Source organism: Oncorhynchus nerka, linkage group LG21 (genome assembly GCF_034236695.1).
Source record: "Oncorhynchus nerka isolate Pitt River linkage group LG21, Oner_Uvic_2.0, whole genome shotgun sequence".
Taxonomy (NCBI): Eukaryota; Metazoa; Chordata; class Actinopteri; order Salmoniformes; family Salmonidae; genus Oncorhynchus; species Oncorhynchus nerka.
Window position 1 is genome coordinate 10,590,374 of NC_088416.1, and position 24,563 is coordinate 10,614,936.

General features: G+C 42.0%; 2 protein-coding genes across 2 annotated transcripts in view; both read right to left on the minus strand.

Moving 5' to 3' along the window:
* LOC115103874 (probable helicase with zinc finger domain) overlaps window positions 1-15,649 on the minus strand; it is a 59,872-nt gene extending 44,223 nt beyond the window's left edge. The window contains 13 exon segments of the mRNA XM_065006300.1: window positions 249-585; window positions 2,431-2,698; window positions 4,556-4,862; window positions 5,511-5,618; window positions 6,097-6,295; window positions 6,693-6,765; window positions 7,066-7,114; window positions 7,284-7,340; window positions 8,398-8,522; window positions 9,640-9,676; window positions 10,091-10,125; window positions 10,128-10,329; window positions 15,572-15,649. Of these exon segments, the coding sequence (XP_064862372.1) occupies window positions 249-585; window positions 2,431-2,698; window positions 4,556-4,862; window positions 5,511-5,618; window positions 6,097-6,295; window positions 6,693-6,765; window positions 7,066-7,114; window positions 7,284-7,340; window positions 8,398-8,522; window positions 9,640-9,676; window positions 10,091-10,125; window positions 10,128-10,311 (1,779 nt within the window). The 5' untranslated portion in view covers window positions 10,312-10,329; window positions 15,572-15,649.
* Window positions 15,650-16,375: 726 nt separating this feature from the next.
* On the minus strand, window positions 16,376-22,971 carry LOC115103875 (26S proteasome non-ATPase regulatory subunit 12-like). Its single transcript, XM_029624896.2, has 11 exons — window positions 22,748-22,971; window positions 22,016-22,075; window positions 21,752-21,880; window positions 21,306-21,413; window positions 21,019-21,123; window positions 20,106-20,255; window positions 19,565-19,699; window positions 19,206-19,318; window positions 18,577-18,751; window positions 18,242-18,319; window positions 16,376-17,002 (listed from the first exon to the last, which is right to left on the minus strand). Exons 1-11 carry the CDS (start codon window positions 22,871-22,873, stop codon window positions 16,793-16,795), a joined length of 1,389 nt encoding a protein of 462 aa, XP_029480756.2. The 5' UTR covers window positions 22,874-22,971; the 3' UTR covers window positions 16,376-16,792.
* Between the last annotated feature and the right edge of the window lie 1,592 nt (window positions 22,972-24,563).

Below are 24,563 nucleotides of genomic sequence, written 5' to 3' on the forward strand. Positions count from 1 at the left end.
GGAACAAATCCAACATCCTCCATATTGGAACATGGCTAAAATGTCACCTACTCCATAGTGGACATTGGATCTGTTCATCCAATAACCTACCCACAAAAATACATTTAAAAAACACCTATTGTGGCAGCTGTCATGTTTCAAATCTCAATTGAAAAATAAATGATATATTCTAACCAATCGACTCTTCCGTAATAACTTGTTGCTAGGCCAATCACACAGTGTTATACAACGATGTATTTGGTCCGTACCTGCAGTTCCCTGTCAGGTATCAACCCCAGCTCCTCGCAGCAGTCCTTGCATATCCGCAGGAAGATGTAGTCCTTGGTCTTCTCCTCGATGCAGGCCTCGTAGACCCGCTCCTTGACCCCAGGGGGCTGGCTGCACCACTCCTGGCGGGCCAGGGGCAACAGCAAGACAGAGTTCACCTTGGTCATGACAAGGCGGCCCGCCAGCGTGTCCTCCGACAGCGTCTCCGTCAGCTTAAAGCGAGCAAAGAGCTGCCCGTTCTGGGCGTACTTGGCGCCACCCGAGATGCCCGTCAGCATGAAGCTGGTGACCAGCTGGAGGTTGACTTTGATGTTGAACCTGGTGGGAGAGGACATTTTGTCATCAGCCAGAAATGAGTTAAGGGACGGGAGCATTAGCGTTGTTCGAAAATGATGTGACAGAGGAGAGGCGGGAGTTGTGGAGAGTAGGCCTGAGCGAAGTTAGCCAAAAATTGACATTAGTATTAGGCCTAATTTAAGTGGAAATAGACATTAGCATTGTTAGCCAGTGCTGAGGCGACTTTGATGTTGAACTTGGGAGGAGAGAGGGTAGGACAGTGGCAAAGATAGCGAACAATGAAATGAGACTGGACTGGAGTCATTGCTAAATATGCACCATGTTTAACTGGAATAAGGTTGAATCAGTGTAACCTCTTTACTTCCTGAAATTTGACCTTTTCACATCCTGTTCATTTATATGCAAACAGTGATTGTTGTGATCCACAGTGGTTTACATGGCAAATGCTTTGCCCGGAGGCATTCACATAGACAGCTGTTAGTGGTAAAAATATGTTTGTGTTGGGCAAAAGAATCTGGGTTTGTTTGGCATGAAAATCTACCAATTGCTATTTCAGCAGTGTGGCAAAACTGACTTGGACCATGTGTTTGTCAGCTTTGGGAGTCCCTTAGGTAAGCTAGGGACCTTAAAACAATTAGACAGCATTGCAGATTGACCGTTGAACGATCATTTGTTTGGAAAGAAAAAAAAGACACGAGTTGTGCCAAGTAGTCAAGTGTGGTTCAAGGACAGCGAAAATAACTGAGATCAATCTCTCTTTATCAAGACAGCAATACCGTGAAGGGTATTTGACAGGGACATTAGACTATACTATAGTAGTATTAATACAATATTCATTTTTGTATTATATATTCTAATATTGTGTATTATATAAACTATTACATAGTCTGTATTGAATCAGATGAGCATGCATGCAAAACCAGACATTCACAGGTCCTTGAACGCCACATGAAGACATACTTCCCGGACATAAAATAACTTTCAAATGGAGAATCTCCATAGAAAATGCTTCTTGTCCAGGTCTCAGCTTAATCTGTTTCCCGGGAAACCGGCCCTCAATGGTAAATTGGATGATTGAGAGGAATCCATTCCACAGCCCCAGGCAAATGACAATAACAGTGATGAGGGGGAACAGTGAAGGAGTGGGGGAGGGGAACAGTGAAGGAGTGGGTGAGGGGAACAGTGAAGGAGTGGGGGAAACCCTGGTTCCTTCCACTGGGTTGACTGAGCAAAGGCTTGGGGGGCCTTTGATTAAGTCTTAATCAGGGTTGGATTGCTGTGATAACCTGTTCTCCTTCTCACCTTCCACTGAGGACAGCAGCAGGTGTCGAATTACAGGGGGGGTTTGGGGAGGCCCCTTAGTTCATACACAAGAAATTACTTCTATTCTAAAACAAAAATGTCCTGGTCTGGGGAAATCTCTGGGGATGCAGAGGAGATACGCATAATCAAAAGGGCTTTAGCTGTGTGCCTGGCCACGTGTGTAGTGTACACACAACCCTTTACTGTGGAAGATCGACTCTGACACCTTGTGGTGAGCCAGTCTCACAGACCCCTGCTCAATCCAGACTGTCGCTCAGTACTGTCTACACACTACATAAAACATTACACTAAAATGTAAATTCGTAGGTATCAAGGTGTGTGACTGACTAAAACTAAATAAAAAGGAGCACTAAAGGACCAACCCTTCAGAGAAAACATACTCAAAATCAGTACACACTTTTTACAATTAGAAGACAATTATCACTAGCAATGGAAGTGCCATATAAAAAGTGTATTTTTAGCAATACAACCCATTGTCAATGGTTGAAGGTTTTCAGAATAGGATTGATTGGAAACAGACTACAACAACAAAGTGGCTCTCACTTGCTGACTTCTTTGTACTGGGCGATCTCCTCGATGTAGAGCAGGTCGTGCAGGCGGGCCTGGTAGTTGTCCCGGGTCAGGGTCTTGTCCAGGACCGACTGGGTGAAGAGCTGGTCGGCCGACAGAGGGATCTGGTAGCGAGCCAGCAGGCTGCGGTCCAGGTCAACCGTCTCGTTGGGGCTGAACTCCACGATTGTCTTGCAGGATGGGTCCCAGCGCTTGGCCGTCATCAGGAGCTGCTGCCTGGCTTGCATTAGGTGCTCCAGGTCTGTAGAGGGAGATGTGAGGGTTTGTGAAAACCACACCTTCCATCATTAATATTGACACTTGAGCATGAGGGTAATTGGAGACGGCAGGTAGCCTAGTGATTAGAGAGTTGGGCCAGTAACCGAAAGGTTGCTGGATCGAATCCCCAAGCTGACAAGGTAAAAATCTGTCGTTCTGCCCCTGAACAAGGGCAGTTAACCCACTGTTCCTAGGCCGTCATTGTACATTTACATTTACATTTAAGTCATTTAGCAGACGCTCTTATCCAGAGCGACTTACATTGTAAATAAGAATGTTCTTAACTGACTTGCCTAGATAAATAAAAAGGTTAAAAAAATTTAATATTGGCCTGCACTTGTGTTTTTGATGGCTCAGCTGGTAAGACCAGGGTTGTGCGTAAATGAGAACTTGTTCTCATGGGCCTGGTTATATACAGTGAAATAAATTTTTTTAAAAACAGTGCTCTTGCGAAAGTATTCGGCCCCCTTGAACTTTGCGACCTTTTGCCACATTTCAGGCTTCAAACAAAGATATAAAACTGTATTTTTTTGTGAAGAATCAACAACAAGTGGGACACAATCATGAAGTGGAATGACATTTATTGGATATTTCAAACTTTTTTAACAAATCAAAAACTGAAAAATTGGGCGTGCAAAATTATTCAGCCCCTTTACTTTCAGTGCAGCAAACTCTCTCCAGAAGTTCAGTGAGGATCTCTGAATGATCCAATGTTGACCTAAATGACTAATGATGATAAATACAATCCACCTGTGTGTAATCAAGTCTCCGTATAAATGTTGTTCCACTTCATGATTGTGTCCCACTTGTTGTTGATTCTTCACAAAAAAATACAGTTTTATATCTTTATGTTTGAAGCCTGAAATGTGGCAAAAGGTCGCAAAGTTCAAGGGGGCCGAATACTTTCGCAAGGCACTGTACATTTTACTGTAAGTCACAGGGGATTTTGGGTGAGATGAGACAGAATCTGCAGGTTCTTATTCATAGAGACCTATATTATTCCAATCCTATAGAACTATTAAATTATTCCAATCCTATAGAATTATCAAATCGCTTTCATGCATGTCTGTAAACATAATAATGGCCAACAGTGTTGTGGAATCAAACGTCAGAAAATTCACAAGTATTACTTTCTTTCAAATCCTCTTCCAGCTTAGGAAGAGGAGCTTAGGAAAATTCTGCCCACACAGATTCCACCTGGCCCAAATATTGGCCTGCTACTAAAGCTATGAGGACTGGCCAGAACACACATACATACATATATATATATTTTTTTTACATAACCAAAGGATAAAAAGAACAATGAACATTGCATTTGCTCATCTGAAATATTGAGTAAAAGAAGTCGAAAGTCTGTAGCGTCACACCCAAGAAGACTTGAGGCTGTAATCGCTGCCAAAGGTGCTTCAACAAAGTACTGAGTAAAGGGTCTGAATACTTCTTTCTAAAAACCTGTTTTTGCTTTGTCATTAAGGGGTATTGTGTGTAGACTGATAAGAAAAAAAGTTAAATCAATTTTAGAGTAAAGCTGTAACGTAACAAAATGTGGAAAAAGGGTCTGAATACTTTCCGAATGAACGGTATATGGCTGCCGTACCACTCATGTTGGTGCTACACATTGTGGTGGATAGGGTTCAGTTGCCTCCTATTACATTGCTAAGCACTTTGAGGCCTTGTAAGGAATGTCACACGTGCAACCCATTATCAATATAACCTAACTTCTATTTTCCTAATCATTTTAGTTTTATTGTTGTGTTAGAAACTTGAACTTATGAGGGAGGGTGGGAGGTTTTTGTTTAACTGAAAATGTCAAAATCTCTCACAAAAAACACAAACAAACCTTCTATGGAGGCGGCGTCCACCATGATGCGCTGCATCAGCACGGGCTCCGAGCCAAAGTCGAAGACTATGGTCTGGCGGAAGGTGCCGAAGATCTCGGTGCTGAAGCCCACCACCACCGTGTAGACGCAGTGGTCCATGCCGTTGTCGGCCGCCAGCGCCTCCTCGCCCGCCGTCCACTCCTGGCAGCCCTCGGCCGCCGCCTGCAGCCGCTGGGCGCCGGCATCGCCAACCGACACAGCCGTGATGGAAAAGTGGGGTCGGTGGGCGTCGTAGAGCAGGGCGATGCGGTACAGCTTCCTCACAGGCTGAGGGGGAGGGGCAGAAAGTGGGTAATCAGAGATAAAGGGCTACTTTGCGTCACATGCGAGTGCTCTTTGGAAGCATTTTCAGTCAGTTACTGTCTAAGAGTATATTAATGGGTATATGAAAAAGTTGGCATTTGAGAGTGAATGTTCAGACGCATAAGTACATAGTCTCCTGCTGTGGTGCTGGGAATGGTGGGGGTGGGGGGGAATCAATACAACTTCTGTCAATGATACACATTTCTCCCACACACGACCTCTGCACAATTATTTTATGTGTTATGATAATGTCTTGATAAAGGTCGACATGACCAACCTGCTGGCAAAAATCAACATGCAGAGCTTTCCTCTGCGTAGGAGCAGTCTTTATCAAAGTTGCTTATAATGATATGGCCGTGTACGACCTACAGATAACAGCCAGATGTTGATTTCAAATCTAAATCTACTTGTTTGGTGCTTTTGGAAATATATTTATTTGAAACCATTGGTTGCATCTCAAACAGCACTCTATTCCCTATATACTGATTTTGACCAAAAACCCTATGGGTCATAGTCAAAAGTAGTGAACTATATAGAGAATAGGGTGCCATGTATAAGGAATATGGGTGGTATTTGGTGCGCTGACATTGAGTGAGACAGAGCCCCTGTTACCTTGCAGAACAGGGAGAAGGTCCAGGAGTGAGCTGATTTCTTGGTGGTGACAGTTACGGAGAGGTTGGAGCTGTGTTCCACGTTGACGCCGTCCAAATAGTCACTCAGCTACGGCAGAGGAACAGAACACAGGTTAAGGAGAGTTGAACAAAATAAAAGCCTGGCTAAAATGAGGACATAACCTCTTAATAGAATGTACATTTAAAAAAAGGGCAGTTTATTTGAGATAAATAGACAAAATGAAAGAGTGAACGAGTCTAAAAACCAATATATGCTGAGAGTACAGCAGCACGGCATCTACACCTGTATCAGCCTCACGGGCTCTGTCCCAATACAAGCATCTTTGCTTCCTCCCCTCCTTGAAGTACTAACCCCTGATCTGACCACCTCTCAATTTGGGTTAGATAAGTGATTACTCCGAGGAAGGGAGCTCGTGTTAACTTATTTGAAGACCCAAGCAAACAGCTTCTCGGCCTATCCTCCACTCGTTAAAAAAATCAGTGATTACTTCCAGTAAGGGAGGGTGTATTTTAACACTAGTCTATTAAGGCCATAGGCCAAGCGACTAGAATAGGGGTTGACTCACCACTTTCTCAGGGGAGAGAGAGTTCATCCACTTCTCGATGAGCGCCTCCATGTAGTTCTCGGTGAAGTGCTTGCTCTCCTGCTGCTGCTTGAGGCGGATGAGGCGCGAGGCGTAGCGCTTCTGCCACTCCATCAGCTCCTCCCGGGAGTGGGCCGACGTGCACTGGGCACCGTAGCGACACAGGCCCTGCTCCAGGAACCTGGAGGAGCACGGCGAGGACAACAGGACATTCAACCGGGTGGCGTCAACTTGTTACGTGGTTCTCATTTCCAATAGTGTCCGGGAATCCAACCCCCAAGGACCAAAAGGGCCTCACCCTCTGAACCAACACTGAAAAACTGTGTCGGTTACTCAGCTAGGTAACAAGAGCTAATACAATGTTTATTGCTTGTAAAGCAAGCCCATGTTTGCAGCAGGTGGACATAATGCAGGTGCAATAACAATGGCTTTAATTGTAGGCCACTCACTGTACACATGTGACAAAGTGATTGCATACAACATGCCAATTACTTGTTAAACTAGTCTTGTAATATGTTATATGAACTATGGTCTTACGCCACCGGTATAACATAGTCAGCAACGCATGATAGCATTACCTTTTACACAGCGTGTACTCCTCACTGCTGGTAACTCCTCTAGGCGGGGGGCGAAACTGCCATCCATCCCGTACTTTTGACCACAAAGACATAACTGCATCAACAGAACATCCCACTCACACAGTAAATAAGCGCCTACATATGGACTTTGGAGTCAAGCTTTTGAGACTTGAGTCAAAGTGAAAATGAAATCCAATTCTAAAGGCTTGGTCTTTCGATATCCTGCGACCAGGCGTTAAATTAGAGCTTTCCTTTTCGAAGCAAATCTGAGCATTGAGCCTGACTGTGTTGAGCACAAGCTGTGAAATCCAATTGACATATATAAAACACATCCAAATATATATATCCCCCCGCGTGAGGACGACTTGCTCACCTTCCTCGTTGTCGTCTGTATATTCTGTAGCCATTTCGCTACGAATGGCCTGTGAGAAAGAGACAGTATTGTATTCATAAGACAATAACATTTAATGTCCACTCAAACAATTAGTTGAACTCGAGTACTGCAATAGGTGATAAATCTGCAGTGTCATTCACTTTTAAATATAATCAATACTCAGAAACATAAGTCAAGACCACCTCACAAACACTTACTTCAATTTCTGAGAGAAGCATTTTTAATCTAGTTAAGTCCTTGGTGACGATGCCATTCTGAAGAAGAAAAGGTACAGGAAGTACATTACAACACATACAATATCAGCAAGCATATCCAAAAGGATTTTAGACTATATCAATTAAAGAGACTTGGCACAGTCACTAGTCAATACAAAATATTACTTGATACATAAATTCACTGAATAACACATTTGTTAATCCGAAAAAAAAAAAAAATCTGTTCACAGGCTGGTCAAAATGGTTATGTGGATGTCGCTTATGATTCTTATACTTAATGCAGCAGCATGTTTGTTGCTCCCTGGTTCTAGTCAACTTGAGAACAAACAACAGACTTCATATCTATGCTTTTTGGTTGCCAGATAAGACACCAGAGTGTTCAGGCTTCACGTTTCACTGTTGAAAGTTATCTGCTGTTGGGAGTTTTAAGGGACAGTGTGAGAATCAAGCTTGTTTCCCGACACCGGAACAGGGCATCACACACTTAAAAATAAATCACAACATTGAAACGGTCACTTGGGCACTGCCTGTTAATCTAAAAAAGGTATTGATATTTTAGGAATTACTTTTTTTCCAAGTTTATTGAGATATGCAACACTAGTATTTAGCTATTTTCTGACATTTAGCCCCGTGTAGAGAGGCTGGAGAATAACACAGCTACAAACCCTTAAAAGCATATCGATTCAACAGTCAACATGAACACTTCCTCTGTGCTGAGAGAACCTGCTTCATAAAAAAACCCAGAGGACATTTCCTGGAAAAGTCAAAAGGAACCAAATGTTCCAGCTGCTCTCAGAGCTAAATGGCTGTGTTTGTCTCCATAGATCAGTTATAGGAGGAGGTGGTGGAGGGAAAAGGAGCAAAATGGAAGAGAAGGAAAAAGGAGGTGAAGGGAGAAGAGGGGTGAAAAGAAGGAAAAGGCAGAAGGAGAAAGAGGGGGAGGTGGAAAGGGGAGGGTGGAAAAGGAGGAGAAAAAGGTGTGGGGGAAAATAACAGAGGGAGAAAGAGGTGGTGGTGAACTAGGGGGGTGAAAAAGATGGTGTAGGTGTTGAAGAGGCAGGGTTAACAGTGAAGTAAGGCCGGGGGCAAGTGTTACCAGAGGCTCCCCAAACAGGGACTTGGAGAGGAGGCCAGCCACTTCGTGCAGGCTGCCGTCCAGCAGCATGCAGCGCAGGCTGGCCTGAAACGACCCGTCTCCCTTGGCCAGCTCCTCGGCCAGAACTACAACACACACACACACACACACACACAGGACGACAGGGAACGTTACTGTGCATGATCGCACCGCACTACATTGCATGGAACGTGTGCTCACTCCCATCACATCGAACTGCATTCTCTCCACCCAAGTCACATGACATGGGCATAGCTGCAGGCATGGTGTGGTAAAGTCCTGCGACACAGGGCTATGACCACCAATGTTATTCTAACTGCTTGTCTTGACATGGGCAAAGCCAGCTACTTGAAGCAGGCATGACGTGCAGAAGTCCCGCTCCACGCGGCTACGACAGCTGATGTTATGCAAACCACTTGTCTTGTAAGTTTTCACTAACTTGAGCATGAACCTTAGCGCTGACATTTACCCAAAATGTTGACCTGTTTCTAACCCTAACATTTTGTTTAGCATATCATCATGTCTAGAATGATTTTAATAGCAATGAAACTATCTGAGATGACTAATTGCCAATAAAAACTTAAGGTCTGTTGAGTAGGCCACAATAGCTCTGGGTAAATGCCAATTAGGGCTATATCCATTTGAACTAGTCTTTTTAAATATATATATAGGGCTATTATTTGACGATATCGTATTGGTTTAACAATATTGCAATACAAAGGTTTGAGCTAGTAGGCTGCACCAAAACTCCAGTATTTTTCCTTCATAGCTTGTTTTCCCATCTTCTTTTTTTAAATAGAGAGAATTTGTTTTCAGCACTTTTATTTCCCTAACGGATCAAAACTCATTTTCTCATGCTCTCTCATCTCTCTGCAGCTGACATAGGCTTAGCAATATGTTTAGAACATCGAACCGCAATAAAATCATTGTATTCAAATTGCAATACATAGAGAATCAAAATACATATCGGCACCTAAGTATTGTGATAACATCTTATCGTGAGGTCCCTAGCAATTCCCAGCCCTAATTTCTAAGCAGTCAATGTCATCTTCTATGAGTTTTAAAATGGTGAAAGCACTCCATGGTACTGCCCATGCAAAAACAGGCTTTATGGCAAGTGCATCCTCTAGCCAAGTCTATAGTTGGTATATGACTGTAACCTGGGAATGGGACTTCAATACAATGGGTTATGACTTCACTATGATAAGTACTCCACCAACTCACCATGTTTGCAGTCTTCATCTGCTTGATCATAGTTTTTCTGGTGGTAGAAAGAAAACAAGTAAACAGAAAGTCAAAGCAGCAGAATGACTGTCCTCGTAAAGTTGGGTTTTATATGAGAGAGGTCTTAGATAAGAGCCCAGAACTGATATCTTTGCTACTCAGAGCGGAGTCACTCGCAATATAATTATAGTACTTAAGCAGTGTCTATAATCGTGAGGCTTAAGTAGTGGGGTATAATTTTTGTGCTAGAAGGAGATAACAGTGCAGTTAGAGGCAGAGAAATGAAAGGAGGTGGGACCTTGGTCGTTTTATCTGGTTCTCAGAAAACAAATCCAAGTCAAGATGGGCTTATGACACTTTACTTGAACACACTTAAATTCAAACCCATATGTGGGCCACACTGAGGGAGTGGGTCGAAAGGTGTGCATCCCGGATCAGTCTGACGCCTCACCAGCTGTAGCAGGGCGGCTATCCTGTAGAGCAGGCGCGGCTGCGGAGGGGGGTAACCGTGTCGTTGGGGGGGTTGGATGTGGGGGTTCCAGGGCTGGGAGGGGCCGGGGGGCCGAGGGCCAGCAGCGCATCTGTGCAGTGGCTCACCGCCACCTCGTACTCCCGCCTGGCTAACGATCCGCTGGCTTCTTCACATGACTTCTCCGCTCTCCTGTCCGCCATGACTCAGGGACAGAATGTCTGGAGACAGAAAGAGAAAAAGGGCGTTTAAGTTGCACCTAGACACCGATCGTGGGTCAGTTTTAGCATTTTCCCCACTAATTGTAAAGGTAAGGATTGGGGGAGAGGAAGTTGTATCTAGATCTGTACCTAGTGGAAACTTCACCCCGGAGTGAGAGACAGGGGGGGGCAATGCTATTTCTGTGATGGGGTACTTGGGGTAGTGGGCTGGTAGGTCTATTTGTAGACACTTGCTTTGACGAGTTGAAATATCTTGGAATCCAGCTGTGTTGGTTCATAGACCTATATTCTCCTCAGAGCTAAAAATAAGTAGTCACGTGTGGCACGACAAACCTAAGTTAGTCCTACTGGTTCCTAAGCCGGGTGTACACTAGGCTTGGGCGGTATACCTTATTTGGAAATAGCCATGGGATGTTTTTTTCAATACTGTTTAAACTATTTCTTAGGATTTTTTTATTTTATACATTTGAATATTTGCAGCTACTTTTTAAGTAAATACCTGCAGTCAACTTGTGCAATACGTTTGGAGATAAAGATCGCATTCTTCATTTCACCCGTCACAATTCTTCATTATGAAGCTTACCGGTAGTCCCCAGTCACATGGTGTTTGTTTACAAGCACACAACAACTAGACCAGAGCCTTGTAAATTAAGCTGTAGGGCAGCAAGCGCTCGTTGGCAATCTCTATGGGATTTTACATGTACTTGTTTGAATTGCTAACCTTCGGATTACAGAGGCTCAGTTGGGTTTGAACATTTGTGTTCAGTGCGAATATTACAGAATATCCTGGGATGGCTCAAGGTCGGAATGACAATCTTACGCTGTCCAAGAAAGTTTGAGATCAGAGACAAAATCCCCTACTTGGGTGTGCGGTCGTCACTGACGCTCGTTTAATGAGCAGGTCAGAGATGCAATTTGAGGACTACTGTCTTTGAGCAGTCCCATACGTCCCTATTATTCTCAAACATGTTTGACAAAATCTGCAATGCTCTTGGAATGTGAGATGTGCAACGCCAAATGTTAAGAACGGTGAATAGTAATAGCCAATGAGAACTCGCCAGAGAAGAAGCCGGTGAGATGACGTTGTTTTGCATCAAGAATGTGTAGACTCTCAAGCAGGAGAGATGACTACTAGTATGCATTTGAACTTGCCTTTAACCAATGCTTCAAATCGTTACAGTTCTGAAGTTCACAATAAATAATATTCAATTAAAAAATGTTGGCTACATAAGATTAACTGTATGGCAAGGGCGAATGTCTGACTGAAAACGTCTGAGGCTGCTTTGAGCGACAGCTCGTTCTAGCTAAGTTCAATCTAAATCACATCACATTGTTTTCCGTAAAACAGAGTGGTATCGAGAATCCTCACGACCAACTGAAGAATCGTGTACAGTGTGGCTCATCTGTGCTGTGCCACATTGTTTAGTGTGCGCACCATTACGTTGGCAAGACAAAAAAAAAGCTACAGGAAAGACGGTTGTTTAACACGAGGCTCAACGATGTTAGGATTTTGAAAGTGTCGGGTCTAGGGTACACCCGGCATTGCATAGGTGGTGTGCAATACTTACAATGCCACAGCATTCTAGGCTATGTATTCATCATTTCATAGTGACAACAATTTTGTAAGTGATTAAAAGTTTAGGCTTTTCAAATATAGTAGTCAAATATTTTAACTGTTCCACAGCTAGCACACCGGATTCCACTTGTCAACTAATCATCAAGCCTTAGAATAGGTAAATCAGGGGAGCTGGTTCAAGCATACAACAAAATTGTGACTTGTCTGGGGGTCCACGAGGAGAGGTTTGAAAACCAGTGTACTAGCCTAAAAAGCAACTGATATTTTTATTTTACTAGGCAAGTCAGTGAAGAACAAATTCTTATTCACAATGACGGCCTCCCTAACGATGCGGGGCCAATTGCGCGCCGCCCTATTGGACTCCCAATCACCGCCGGTTGTGATACAGCCTGGAATATGGTCGGAGAAAAAGCTCTATGTGGGCTTCCCTGAAACAAGAACCACATCCTTTTTTGATGTCATAACAAATGTGCTGAGAGGCCGAGCAGTATTTCCTCTGTGGTAGTAGGTCTATATACAGGCGTAGTTGTTTACCAAGGCATTTCAATACATTTGACTCAAAAATAAAAGCTCAAGTCAAATGACAAGCTTGTTTTAGGCAGGATTTTTCATAGTAACATATAGGCGCCAAAAAGGCCACATGGCCAATGCCACTCGAGTCAACTGGAGTTATCCATTGGCGGCGTTGAACCACAATTGAATGGCTAGCAAAGGTAGGACCCATCAACGGCACTCAAATCAATAGAACAAAATGTGTGCAGCTGCGGCATTGGGTACTAATGCATGATGTCTACAGGTGACACGAGTATTTCTGCACCTAATAAGCCTAAGCTATATGCACACAGGCAACAGGGGCATTGAGTGGACTACACTTGCCGTGCAAAAATGTACCCAAAATCAATTAGAAATAGCCTGTCCACCGGTGACACTTGAGTATTTCTGAACCTAATAGGCCTATAGGCACAACTACAGGCAATAGGGGCAGTCGAGTTTACTACTGGACACTTGCGGCTGTTAACACTTGTGGTGGCATCTGTCCTCTGCAGAGAGGGTGGTGTCCTCTAGCGTTAATCACAGCACAGAGCTGAGCCTGGCCACAACAGAGTGCAATGACAAATAGCTGGGAAGGGGGAAGGGGGGTGACTAGCTGATGGGCAACAATCTGTTTTCATGCACTTTACTAAATTTTACCTTTAACTAGGCAAGTCAGTTACGTACAAATTCTTACTTACAATGACGGCCTACCCCGGCCAAACCCGGGGCAATTGTACACCGCCCTACGGACTCCCAATCGCGCCTGGATGTGACACAGCCTGGATTCTGTCCAGTGACTGTAGTGACAGCCAGACATTGGGAGTTACATGGAGGCCTAAATGTAAAACCTGATATGCAGTGTCTGTGGTGAGGGGTCGTCCCTGTTTCAGATAGGCCTTTTCTGTTTAGTCAAAGCAGAGGCTCCGGCCCCAAGGAGCAACTTATAACAAATGCTCTATTTCTCCTTATCGGGGTTAAATATGGCTCTTTCATAGTGAAGAAACACACTACGCCACAGCAGTTATATCTAAGGACAGTAGCCTATTACAACACCACCTCTACTTTAGCAGAAGTGGGGCTAGTCTTTGTTTATGACCATCATTGACTGAGCCAGCTCTCAGTGTAGGGTGTCCAATCAAAAACACATATTTTGACCAATCGGTAAAATAATATGTTAATTGTGTTTTTTATAGCCCAAACCTCCTGTCTCTATCATAATCCGTTCAAATGTTAATGGAGTTTTAACCCTTGTATCCTAGGGTGACTAAATCAATGGAGGCCAGAAGAAAAGTGGATGCTGTGCGAGAATTAAGGCAAACTGACAGGCTCACTGTTGAACTCGTCATCTTTCTTCTCAAATCTGGAGGAAATGAAACGAGGCACGATAGATATCGAATTTGAGACATGATATGTAGCATTTTCCAACTTTTTGGATATAATGTTAATGATACGTTGGAGAAAGACCAACTGAACAATTCTGAACTTGAAGAATCAGATGTGTCTTGGTATAAAATAAGGAAGCACATTTTCACCCACTTTGGGCAAAGTGGGTGGACATCTCACTCAGTGTCTAATGTAGTTTTCACAAAGCGAATCACACATATTTCAATTCCCTCACAATGACCAAGATGAGTGTATAAGCCAGGTTACTTGGGCTATATTTTAGTCATGCCATAAGTCCAAACCTAAACCAACACCACCCCCCAGAATTTGTGTGTAACATTATCTTGTAAGGAATACCTCAGATAAGGCCAAGGTTCAGAGGCAGGTTTCCAGAGTATTCAAAGCATTTTAGGAAATGCTACAACTACTGTTGTGGAAATATCACTCACAGCACGTTGGAATGCAAATACATATTTGATGACCCAAATATAGGCCAACACTTTTTGTTTGGCATCTTTAAGTCTATTAGCTTGAACTTTTGTACTATTATGGATTGGTCAATAGACACGAAATTGAGACAACCAAAGACATGACATGAGCATGCTATGGCAGTTTGTAAGAGCAAAATGACAACCATGTGGCTTGCAAGTAATGGCCAGAAGAGTCATGAATTATATTTCACAGTCAAATGAAACGCATCATTTCAAATAAACAAAGATGAATCAAGGGGCGACATTTTTAGGCTGTTAGCTAGCTAGTTACTACATCGCTATGGTTTAGCTAGTGTTTACCTAATGGCAAGTTTGATCAAAACACAATGCCCTATTCGGCATGATCGCTCCAAAAAAGGCACTCCTATAGACTAATACAAATATTTTTAAAAACAGTCTATTTTGAGATTCCGGGTCAGTTAATAATAGTTGTACCATGTCTGTTGGCGAGCCACTAACGTTAACGATGAACTTGTCCGTCGTCGGTATTAGCTAAAACAACACCGTACAAGCACCCGCTAACTGTGGCTGGCTTCGAGTTCGCTCGCATGTTTGGTAGGACCACAGTGCAATAGTCGTGTGGCGTGATCTAGCTAGTTAGCTCACATTAGCTTGTATCAAGGCATTCAGCTATCTATTGTGACATATTGGTGTGCAACTTGATTAAATATAGGAGGAATTTTAACCATGGAAATGTATTGCTTCTAACTTTAAAAACAAAGAAATTAGATTAGCAAATCATTTTGCTAGCTAGGTGGGCTAGCAATAATTTTGTGATGAGACTGTACTCACTGAGCGATAGTAGCCAATACCATTGGCACATAATTTACAACAATATTACGAGGAAAAAACATAAAACAGTTCCATAATAATTGTCGTTAAATTTATCATGAGTACATAGTGAGAAAATGGTGCTGTCGACAGCAGTTTGCACGTCAGCCAAAATAGGGCCCTTCGCTTTGGTTTTGGCACCAAACTAGTTTGCTAACGTTAGCCATCTGGCTAGCATGCTGACCAAAACGTATGCAGAATGGATACATAACTAACGTTTCCGAGCTATCGTTAGCGATATTGCACGGGCCTGTAATTTTGGCTCGGTTTTTAGACGTATAGAAGTGACATGACATTACATTGTGGTCGCGGCATGAATTGTATACCTTCATTACTCTCAGAATGTGTTACAGATGGGAGTCAAGTCGGTGTCCTTGCCACTGAAAAAGACAACTGAAAGGACTGAAAATAGGAAGTCTACACTTACCTAGCTTTACTTTCTACGCCATCTTGGATCCACTTGTCAGCCCATCGCAAAGGATAGTGGGAAAAAGCTCATCTGAAGGTTGAGGGGATTTGGGTCTTTTTGGTGTAGGTTGGGGTTTGACCATTGTGAACTTCTAACCAAGTCATATACCAGTCTTTAAAGCAAGTCATTATACCAGTTTTCATACATTTCCCTAGATAATTGCATAAACCAGTTTCCAGGTTCACCTAGCTGAGCACTGTAAATTATATAACAGTATTACATCAATAAAACATTGTGTGTTGTATTTTGTCCATCTCATTTCAGCTACTATCTGGACCATTTTCAGATATATTTTGATGTATAGATTTGGCTAATTAAAACAATAGAAAGATCATGTGTAATCGTACATAACTACATTTGAATTTTATTTCTACATAATATCCAATTGTCTTTGTTTTTATATAACTGCTATTGTTCTATTTTCATATGGATATAACTACACAGTAAGGTAGAAATGGTCAATATAATAAATAAGCTCACAAAAATAAGTCTTGATTTAGTGCCACCTGTAACATTTAGTCATCACTAGATAGCTAGAGGATCCAGAACCTTTCAAACCAACAATAAAAAGATGCATCTGTCAGGTTTGCCTTTCACAGCTTTTAAACAAGTATTCTTAACTTGATCTGACAGTTAAATAAACTCCATAATAAATCACTGTTTCTGTTACAATACTCAACAAAATAATATCTATTATGCCATGTGAGAAGTGTTTACATTGCGAAGTAGATATTTTAATAAAATTAAAAAGACGTCAAGAACTCACAGCAAATGTTTTAATACAGCAAGTTGCACGCAAATGCTTTAACACTAAATCCCTTAAAACAGTTACATGAAAAAGAGAGTTGGAACAGGAGAGAAAACATTTACAGTGTATGCCCCTCTGTGGTCTGGGTTCTAGAACAAAGTACATGCTCAAATTGTGGTAGATAAAATTGGGAGACCACTCTAAACAGTGTAATTCGTATTACATCAGTGGGACGAGAGATCGTAACATATGGTAAGACTTGTTTATTGTAAATGCTTCAACTTTGCGTGTGGTATGTGGTATTTGTTATTCCAAAAATGTGGGCAGTTGACATTGGAATAACAGTTCATTCATCAATGTAAATTCAGAAAAACTCAATAAAGTAAAGAAGAAGAAAAAAAAAAGAAAGAAAACAATGCACTCGGTCCTCATCACTGCAGGTTGTGTATCATCTCCTCTTTGGCGATGAGATGTGTGGTTTTGTTGACCAGGGACATGAGGGAGTTCAGTTTGTGGGACCAGTCGTTGAGCAGGTCGTTGGGGTCCTTCGGCCTCTGGAAGTTGATGATCCCGGCTAGCCTGTCCACCTTGGCGTAGATGGTCTTGTTCACAACCAGGTTGGAGAGGAACTCCTCAGACTCCTGCAAGAGATATTAGAGATGTTAGAATCTGTGTCTTCAAAAGACCATCAATAACAAAATCACACATTTCATTTAGGGTACTATAGTACTTCTATAGATAACTCAACAAAAAATGTTTTTCACACTCCAATATCAAGTTGAGAATATGGATTGAGCTCAACTGTGACCACTCAGCGAAAATTAAGTTGCCATGAGGAGCGCCACATATATTGCAATGAGCGAGATGGAAGACCTCGCTATCTGCGCATGGGTTCTCTTCACACCGTTACAGCGTGGTAGCAATGGGACCAAAACGGCAGAGAAGTTTAGCCTTGCACTTAAAATGCTTAGTTATTGCGGAAATTGACCCGCTATGCTGTTTAATTTGTACATTACGTCATATCTCTAAGTCTACCTTTGATTTGACCTTTAAGGTATGAAAATCTCTAGTATTTAGTATTTTGCTAAAGCAGCAGCTACTCTTCCTGGGGTCCAGACAAAAGAGAAAAACATGACATAATACATAACATTAGTAGACAAGTACAGCACAGGGACAGAACTACTTATATTTAAAATAAGAATATACGCTTTCATACATTCCTTTGCTCTACTGTTACAATTGCTTTGTCTCAGCCGGTTCTGACTTCCTAATCTCACAGCACCTGTTGTTCTGTAAACACCAGAGGTAATCTCACAGCACCTGTTGTTCTGTAAACACCAGAGGTAATCTCACAGCACCTGTTGTTCTGTAAACACCAGAGGTAATCTCACAGCACCTGTTGTTCTGTAAACACCAGAGGTAATCTCACAGCACCTGTTGTTCTGTAAACACCAGAGGTAATCTCACAGCACCTGTTGTTCTGTAAACACCAGAGGTAGTCTCACAACATTAGGAACCATCCGTGTCCTTGGTTATTGCCTAAGCATTTCGTTGGACGGTGTGTCCCATACATACGACTAACAAAACTTGACGTCAACACTGCGCATTATCATGCGATTCATAGATGCGATTGAATGCAAGTGCAACACACGAAAACAGAAAGGCAACAATCATGTGAAGTTTCACCGAAGTCGTCAACTCCTGTTCAGATCCCCTGGTGTGAACAGAGACGCACCATACGGAGATGCACCTATGTTTCAACCTAATTTTGGAGGGGAAACTATCCTTTAAGGCTGCATTCATTAGGGTTGAGGACCAGTAAGAATTCCATCCCCTGTCAAAAATGTAACAGATGTAAAGATTAGATTGGTGGTGCATACGTCTATGGAGAGGTCCAGGAGGCCAGCCATCCTCTTCATTGTGATCCTCGTGTAATATTTTGCCATAATTCTTATATTCTAAAAGGAGAGATTAAGAAAAAAACAAAAATAAGTAACGGTGCAACATGACATCATGACATCAAAAAATACCAATTACGTGAAAGTATTCTAGATGGGAAAGGGACGTTCCAAGATCATTTTTCAGCAACCATGTTCCAACGAGACAGCATTGTGATCCCACCATAGAACCTTTGCTAAAACAAACTATCCCACTAAGGTAATTGTGATATTCTATCTATAAATATTCCATTAAAGCAGTTCCATAAATTACTTACGTGCTCCACCACTCTATTCTTGAGGTCCTTCCACCTCTTTTCGCCCTCCTCTGAGCAGTTGAAAACGTTGGTGGCCGGGCTGTCGGGGGAGCCCTCCCTCAGCTCCTTCCCATAATCCTCCACCAGGGAGGCCCAACGCATCAGCTCCATGGTGGTGAACTGCTTCAGGAGGTCCCTGGAGGGAGAGGTAAGAGGGAAACCACGATGAGACAAACCACAGCACGGCAAAAGCACCACCCCACAATGATATGTAGTTGAGGCACCAGAGTTTAGCCTAGGTTTCACCGTACCACAAAGATCAAGCATGTGCAGTTGGTAGCTTAGCTAGGTTTCACCACTGGGAATTGTCTAGGTTATATGGTACCTTCGAGAATATATAGTTAATTACTGTGTTACAGAGTTGGATGATGAGGAATATTGTGAAACAGTATTGAATGCTAAGATTATTACGAATGAATCATCTCGAGGTTACATTCTTCTGATGAGGAATATTTGGACATTGCTGATGAGAAATAATGTGTTATACCATTGAAGATGTTAAGTAATGAACCATCGAAGATAGTTTACATTCTTGGTATTTGAGGGGAGAAATTAAATCACAGGAATATAATGCGATTTAAATGCCTTACTTGTATTTGGGTATTTCTTCCAATTTCTTGTCTTCGTTGATTCTGTGCACCAGGTCGGACTGCTCGTTGTCGTAGGGAGCCAGTATCACATACAGAACAACACTTTTCAGAGCCTGGAACAGGAAAGAACATTAGCGTTGTATCGTTATGCATTTTAAAAAGGTGCAATCTGTAACGTCTTAGTCCCCTGTGAAGCCAGACCCAATGTTAGCCACATTTTCGCCAGTCAGTGTGCAGTACACTCACTAACACCCTCTCCAACTAAGTCCTGCTTGTAAGAGTAATATTTTATTTCAGAAACAACAAATGTACAGCTGAAGCCTTAAAAAAAAAAACATTATTCTGAGACCAGTGTTTACCTGTTGCCATTTGGAGCTATCCTCCAGAATGCAGGGGGTATCGTAGATGGCTCGGTAGTGTTTGCAGATGGACAAGTAGGATCCCTCGTGCTGGTCTACTTGGATCATCAGATTGTAATACTTCAGCTTAGACTCCTAAGGAAAAATAATAATGTAAAGGGTTAAAAATATTGCAGCTTGGTTCTTAACTGCTATGTTTCTTCATCAGGAGCAGATTAGACCGCCAAAAACAGTCATTTTTTTCCAAACAGCCGAAAAGGAAAATATGACTTCAATATTTTGCAGGAAATAAATATTGTTTTCTGTCAAACTGTTCCAAAATAGGAAAACGAAAGTGAACGTTTTGATTGGAACATTGAATGTTTAGGTAGTTCCTCCTCCACCCCAATAGACAAAACCACAAATGGCACACTATTCCCTACATTGCATACCCAGACCCCTATGGGCCCTGGTCAAAAGCAGTGCACTCTAGAGAACAGGGTGCCATTTGGGAGGGAGGCCATATCATAACACCCAGCCTGAATAAACTATTTTCTCTCACCTCAGTGCCATCCTCTGTAAAGAACTTGGTATTGATCTTCTTGCTAATGATCTGGGTGCGGATGTAGTCCTTGACGGCGATGCACAGCCTCATTTGCTCCAGGATGAACTCCACCTTCTCTTTCTTCTCCATGGAGCCGTATGTCTCCACCTGTAGAGTGAAAGAGTGCATGCTGTCAGAGGCAGAATGTTATTCTCTAGCCCTAGGTCATGTTCATTAGGGCACGTCATAGCAAAACGTTTCTCATTCGGCAAGTTCAGTTAATACCACTCCCATTTCGTGCCTACTGAACATGGCCCAGCTGTACAACATCACAGCCTGGACCGGGAGAAGAATGGTTTGTGAACAACTGTTGTAGTGGTCCTGGAGGGCACAACACTTCACAAGTTTTAATTTAGATTATTTATGGTGTCTCAGCCAACTTTCACTGAAATTATGAAAAAGGAAATTTCGCAGTTTTCAACTTATTTTTCATCATCTCCAGCACCACCCCAACATATGTGAAAATGGCGAGTTTCTATGTTTTGTAGTAAAAAATATGGAAGAAAAGTGTTTCCAATGACAATGCCTACTCACAATTGGTTAAAAATCACACAATGCACACCAATGATGTCATTGGAAACACTTTTCTTCCATCTTTTGTACTACCAAACAAAGAAACTCGCCATTTTCACACATGTTGATGTTGGGGTGGTGCTGGAGATGATGAATATGAAGTTGAATATTTTTTTAAACATTTCCTTTTATTTGATGTCAAGGGGATTTGGCCGCCAGTTTGAGTTCTGCACTTGTGTCTGAAGATTCAGTCCAGTAAGGCAAATAGCTTCATGCAACATGGATGTTTGAAACCTCTTACCTCCAGTCTATAAGAAATTGTGAAAACTCCCAAGGAATGCCAGTGAAAACCCCTTACCTGCAGCTCTTGGAGGATGGCTGCAGCCTCTTTGACCTCGCCATGCTGCTCCTTGATGTTTGCCAATGTTTTGGTGAGCCTGGCTCGCTCAATCTCCACATAGATCTGAGTGAGGGAAACAAAGCCGTTAGCGCATTTGAATTGCATGGAGACATGACTTGGACCCACAAAAGTAAAATAATTGTTTTATGCCATCTGAATAATGCATGATTGGTGGTATCATCTTAATGTCATTTTAGGACGATCCAAGTAAGGATAACACAGAGAAAGTTCATGACACCACGCACCTTGCCAGCGGTCACTGTACGTAGTGTGTCAATGAGTCTCAGCTTAACAGTCAGGTCGGTCACGGTATCTACATACTTGTAACATTCTTGCACCATCTTAGCAACAGCCTGAGAATAGAGAAACAAAGCAAAAGAGAAAGTCATATATCGAAAGAGCTAACATCAGGCAACACTTTACTTTGTCTTGGAACACATAAAAGGACACGAAGAAAACATTGTTTTGATGGCAAAGCACCGTAACCTACTGGTGCATACCTGAGGTGTATTCACGATAAACCAAATGTTGGCAAACAGAACAAAAACGAGGAGGGACCTACATTAAATTTGTTTGTTGCGTTTTCTGTTGCAAAACATTTTGGCAACTGCTTGCACTAATTAATACACCCCTGCCTCAAATGTTTTACCTTCTCTTAGTATCCCTTCAAAGAAGGAGCCCCAAGTCTCACCCCTTTGAGCTGACTCCTCCTTTTAGAGAGCAGCATGATGTTTTCATTTAGGGCGTCCATGTCCTTCGCTTCATAGCACATCTGCACAACGGCCACCAGGATTCTGGAGGTTGACACCATGTCAGAAGCCTGTGCAGATGGATAAAAAGAGAACAACGTTACTCAAAGATAACTATTTGATTAGTCAGAGGAGTATGATCATTTATATTGTTTAATCTCAATGGAGTATGATGTTTAATTTGAAATGAATTAATTCCCACTCACAGTCCTCGTTTGCTTCTCCAGCGACAAGAGGCTTTCAACGGCCTCCTGCAGCCGACCTTCCTAGAAAAGCAGAGCAGATCAAGCTTACAGTCAGGACAAATGACAGACAATTCTTATAAAGAGCCATTTCAAATGACCACACATGATCAAATTATGAGATGGATGACAAAAATACTAATTAAAACTATCATTCATAAAGTCACTGCTGATCAGAGTCTGATTAGGGAAAGCCAAAGATGTTAACACATTTCTGTCAGCTTTGACACATGATTAAAACTGAAAAACTTCACCAGCAAGCTATTACGTTTGTATATTTCTAACAAAAAGTAGCGGGGTCTTCGAAAAACAATAACTGTGGTACCTACGTTAGTAGTTGGTTGATAAATTAGTATACAATCCAACTGAAACGACCAAACCGGCTAGTAAGCATAACATAACACCAAGAGCGAAGATACTAAACTAGTAGTCTGTAGGTAACGTTAGCTAGAGAAGTTACCTGACGAAAACAATTACCGTAGCTAACGTTACCTAGCTAACTAATCGAGATGTATAACTTACCTTACAAGTAAATCGACTAAATATTTGTGATGCTTTGTTGCAATACAGTTGCAATGTTGCCTATTATTACAAACAGCACTTTATTTGCTAACAAGTTAGCTAGCTAGCCATTCTGCTAACATTCGTGATGCACCATGACTCAGCCAGCGCTGGCCTCATTCATACTCAACTTACTTTTGCCATTTCAGCACACTCCGGTAGACGTGTATCTACAGTTGAACTATAGTCAATCTCCATCTTCACAAGCTTGCCATCTGATCTTTCTGATCGCTCCACCTCTGCAGACATGTTTTCCGACATCGTAAGCTGAATACCACAGCGAATTTACAAGTGAAATTTCTAAGTGCTAACTGCTGCTAGCACGCTGCTGTTGTGTCAAAACTACAGGAAGTGAAGGAAAACCGACCAATAACAAGGAACTGCAAAGGCCACCTAGGCTGCCAGAAGGACCCAGAGAAGGACCATAAAAAAATCATTGTTATTTGTGTCAGGCGTTTTGACAGTCAATTCTTACTTATTCACACAGCGTCCCTCTCTCTCAACTTAACCTTTCCAACTGTCCTCACTGATATTGTTTGATATTTTCTTTCCATTAATAGGTTCTTGATGGGGGGGGGTGAAGGTGAAAGGTGAAACGTTATAATTTCCAGAATTATTTTCTAGGTTATTCTGGTATATTTTTTTAAGCATGAAAATAGTGGGCCAATAACAAAAAGATGAATGTCTCTGTGAAGGAGGCATTTTAAGTAAAGCGAATGTAAACCCAAATATGTTACACATGATCTAATTGACGATGATGATGATGATGTAGTCTCGAGGCCTTCCTTCCAAATCTCATCTCATTGACTCCACCATCAAAGTTTCAAGACAGTTGTGCACTCTTGGTAATATTTCTCTTGGTGCTATATCAGACAAAAACAGTCCTGTTTTAAAAAACATTGAGGGAGAGATAGTGAGGAATGTGTTTTATTTGCAACTGGCTTACACCCACGGTGGTATGAGAACATTTCCCTGACTGCCCAGGGAAAAACTCATATGCACTTTGATATTATTCTGTATAATGAAAAGCGCTTTACAAATGTCATGAATTATTATTATTATTATTACAATTATTAAACCAACTGTATAGAGAAACCTGCCTCAGGAAGCCTATCATAGCAAAGTATGATTCTGAAAAGTCTATTGACACAATGTTGTGAATAATTCACACTAAATTCATATATTTATTAAGTTTCTTTCCTGAGCTTGAGATGTGAACACCACTTAATAGTGCCTTGAGAAAGTATTTACACCCCTTGACTTATTCCACATTCTGTCGTGTTACAGCCTGAATTGAAAAATATATTAAATATATTATTTTATTTTTTTACCCAATACCCCTTAATCACAAAGTGAAAACATGTACAAGCTTCCTTTTTTTTCACTTGGTCATTTAGGTTGGTATTGTATAGTAACTACAATATTATTGATCCATCCTCAGTTATATCCTATCACAGCCATTAAACTCTGTAAGTGTTTTAAAGTCGCCATTGGCTCATGGTGAAATCCCTGAGCGGTTTCCTTCCTCTCCGGCAACTGAGTTAGGGAGGACATCTGTATCTTTGTAGTGACTGGGTGTATTGATACATCATCCAAAGTCTAATTAATAACTTCACCATCCTCAAAGGCTTATTCAATGTTTATTTATTTTTATTTGTACCCGTCTACCAATAGGTGCCCTTCTTTGCGAGGCATTGGAAAACCTCCCTGGTCTTTGTGGTTGAATCTGTGTTTAAAATTCACTGATCGACTGAGGGACCTTACAGACAATTGTATATGGGAGGTACAGAGATGAGCTAGTCATTCACAAATAATGTTAAACCCTATTTTTGCACACCGAGTGAGTCCACGCAACTTATTATGTGAATTGCTCGGTCCACCATTGGGGTGCTAGGAAGGCGAAGAGACCAGAGGTGGCAGAATGGAGTGCTGGAGTTGAGGTGAAGAGTTT

Bases quoted from the DNA above. Each gene is read 5' to 3' on its own strand.
- LOC115103875 (XM_029624896.2), bottom strand. From the start codon at position 22,873: ATGTCGGAAAACATGTCTGCAGAGGTGGAGCGATCAGAAAGATCAGAT. The intron at 21,881-22,015 runs GTGAGTGGGAAT...CCATCTGCACAG, and splicing joins TGGAGAAGCAAACGAGGACT to GCTTCTGACATGGTGTCAAC. The intron at 19,700-20,105 runs GTGAGAGAAAAT...ATTTTTCCTTAG, and splicing joins TTACAGAGGATGGCACTGAG to GAGTCTAAGCTGAAGTATTA.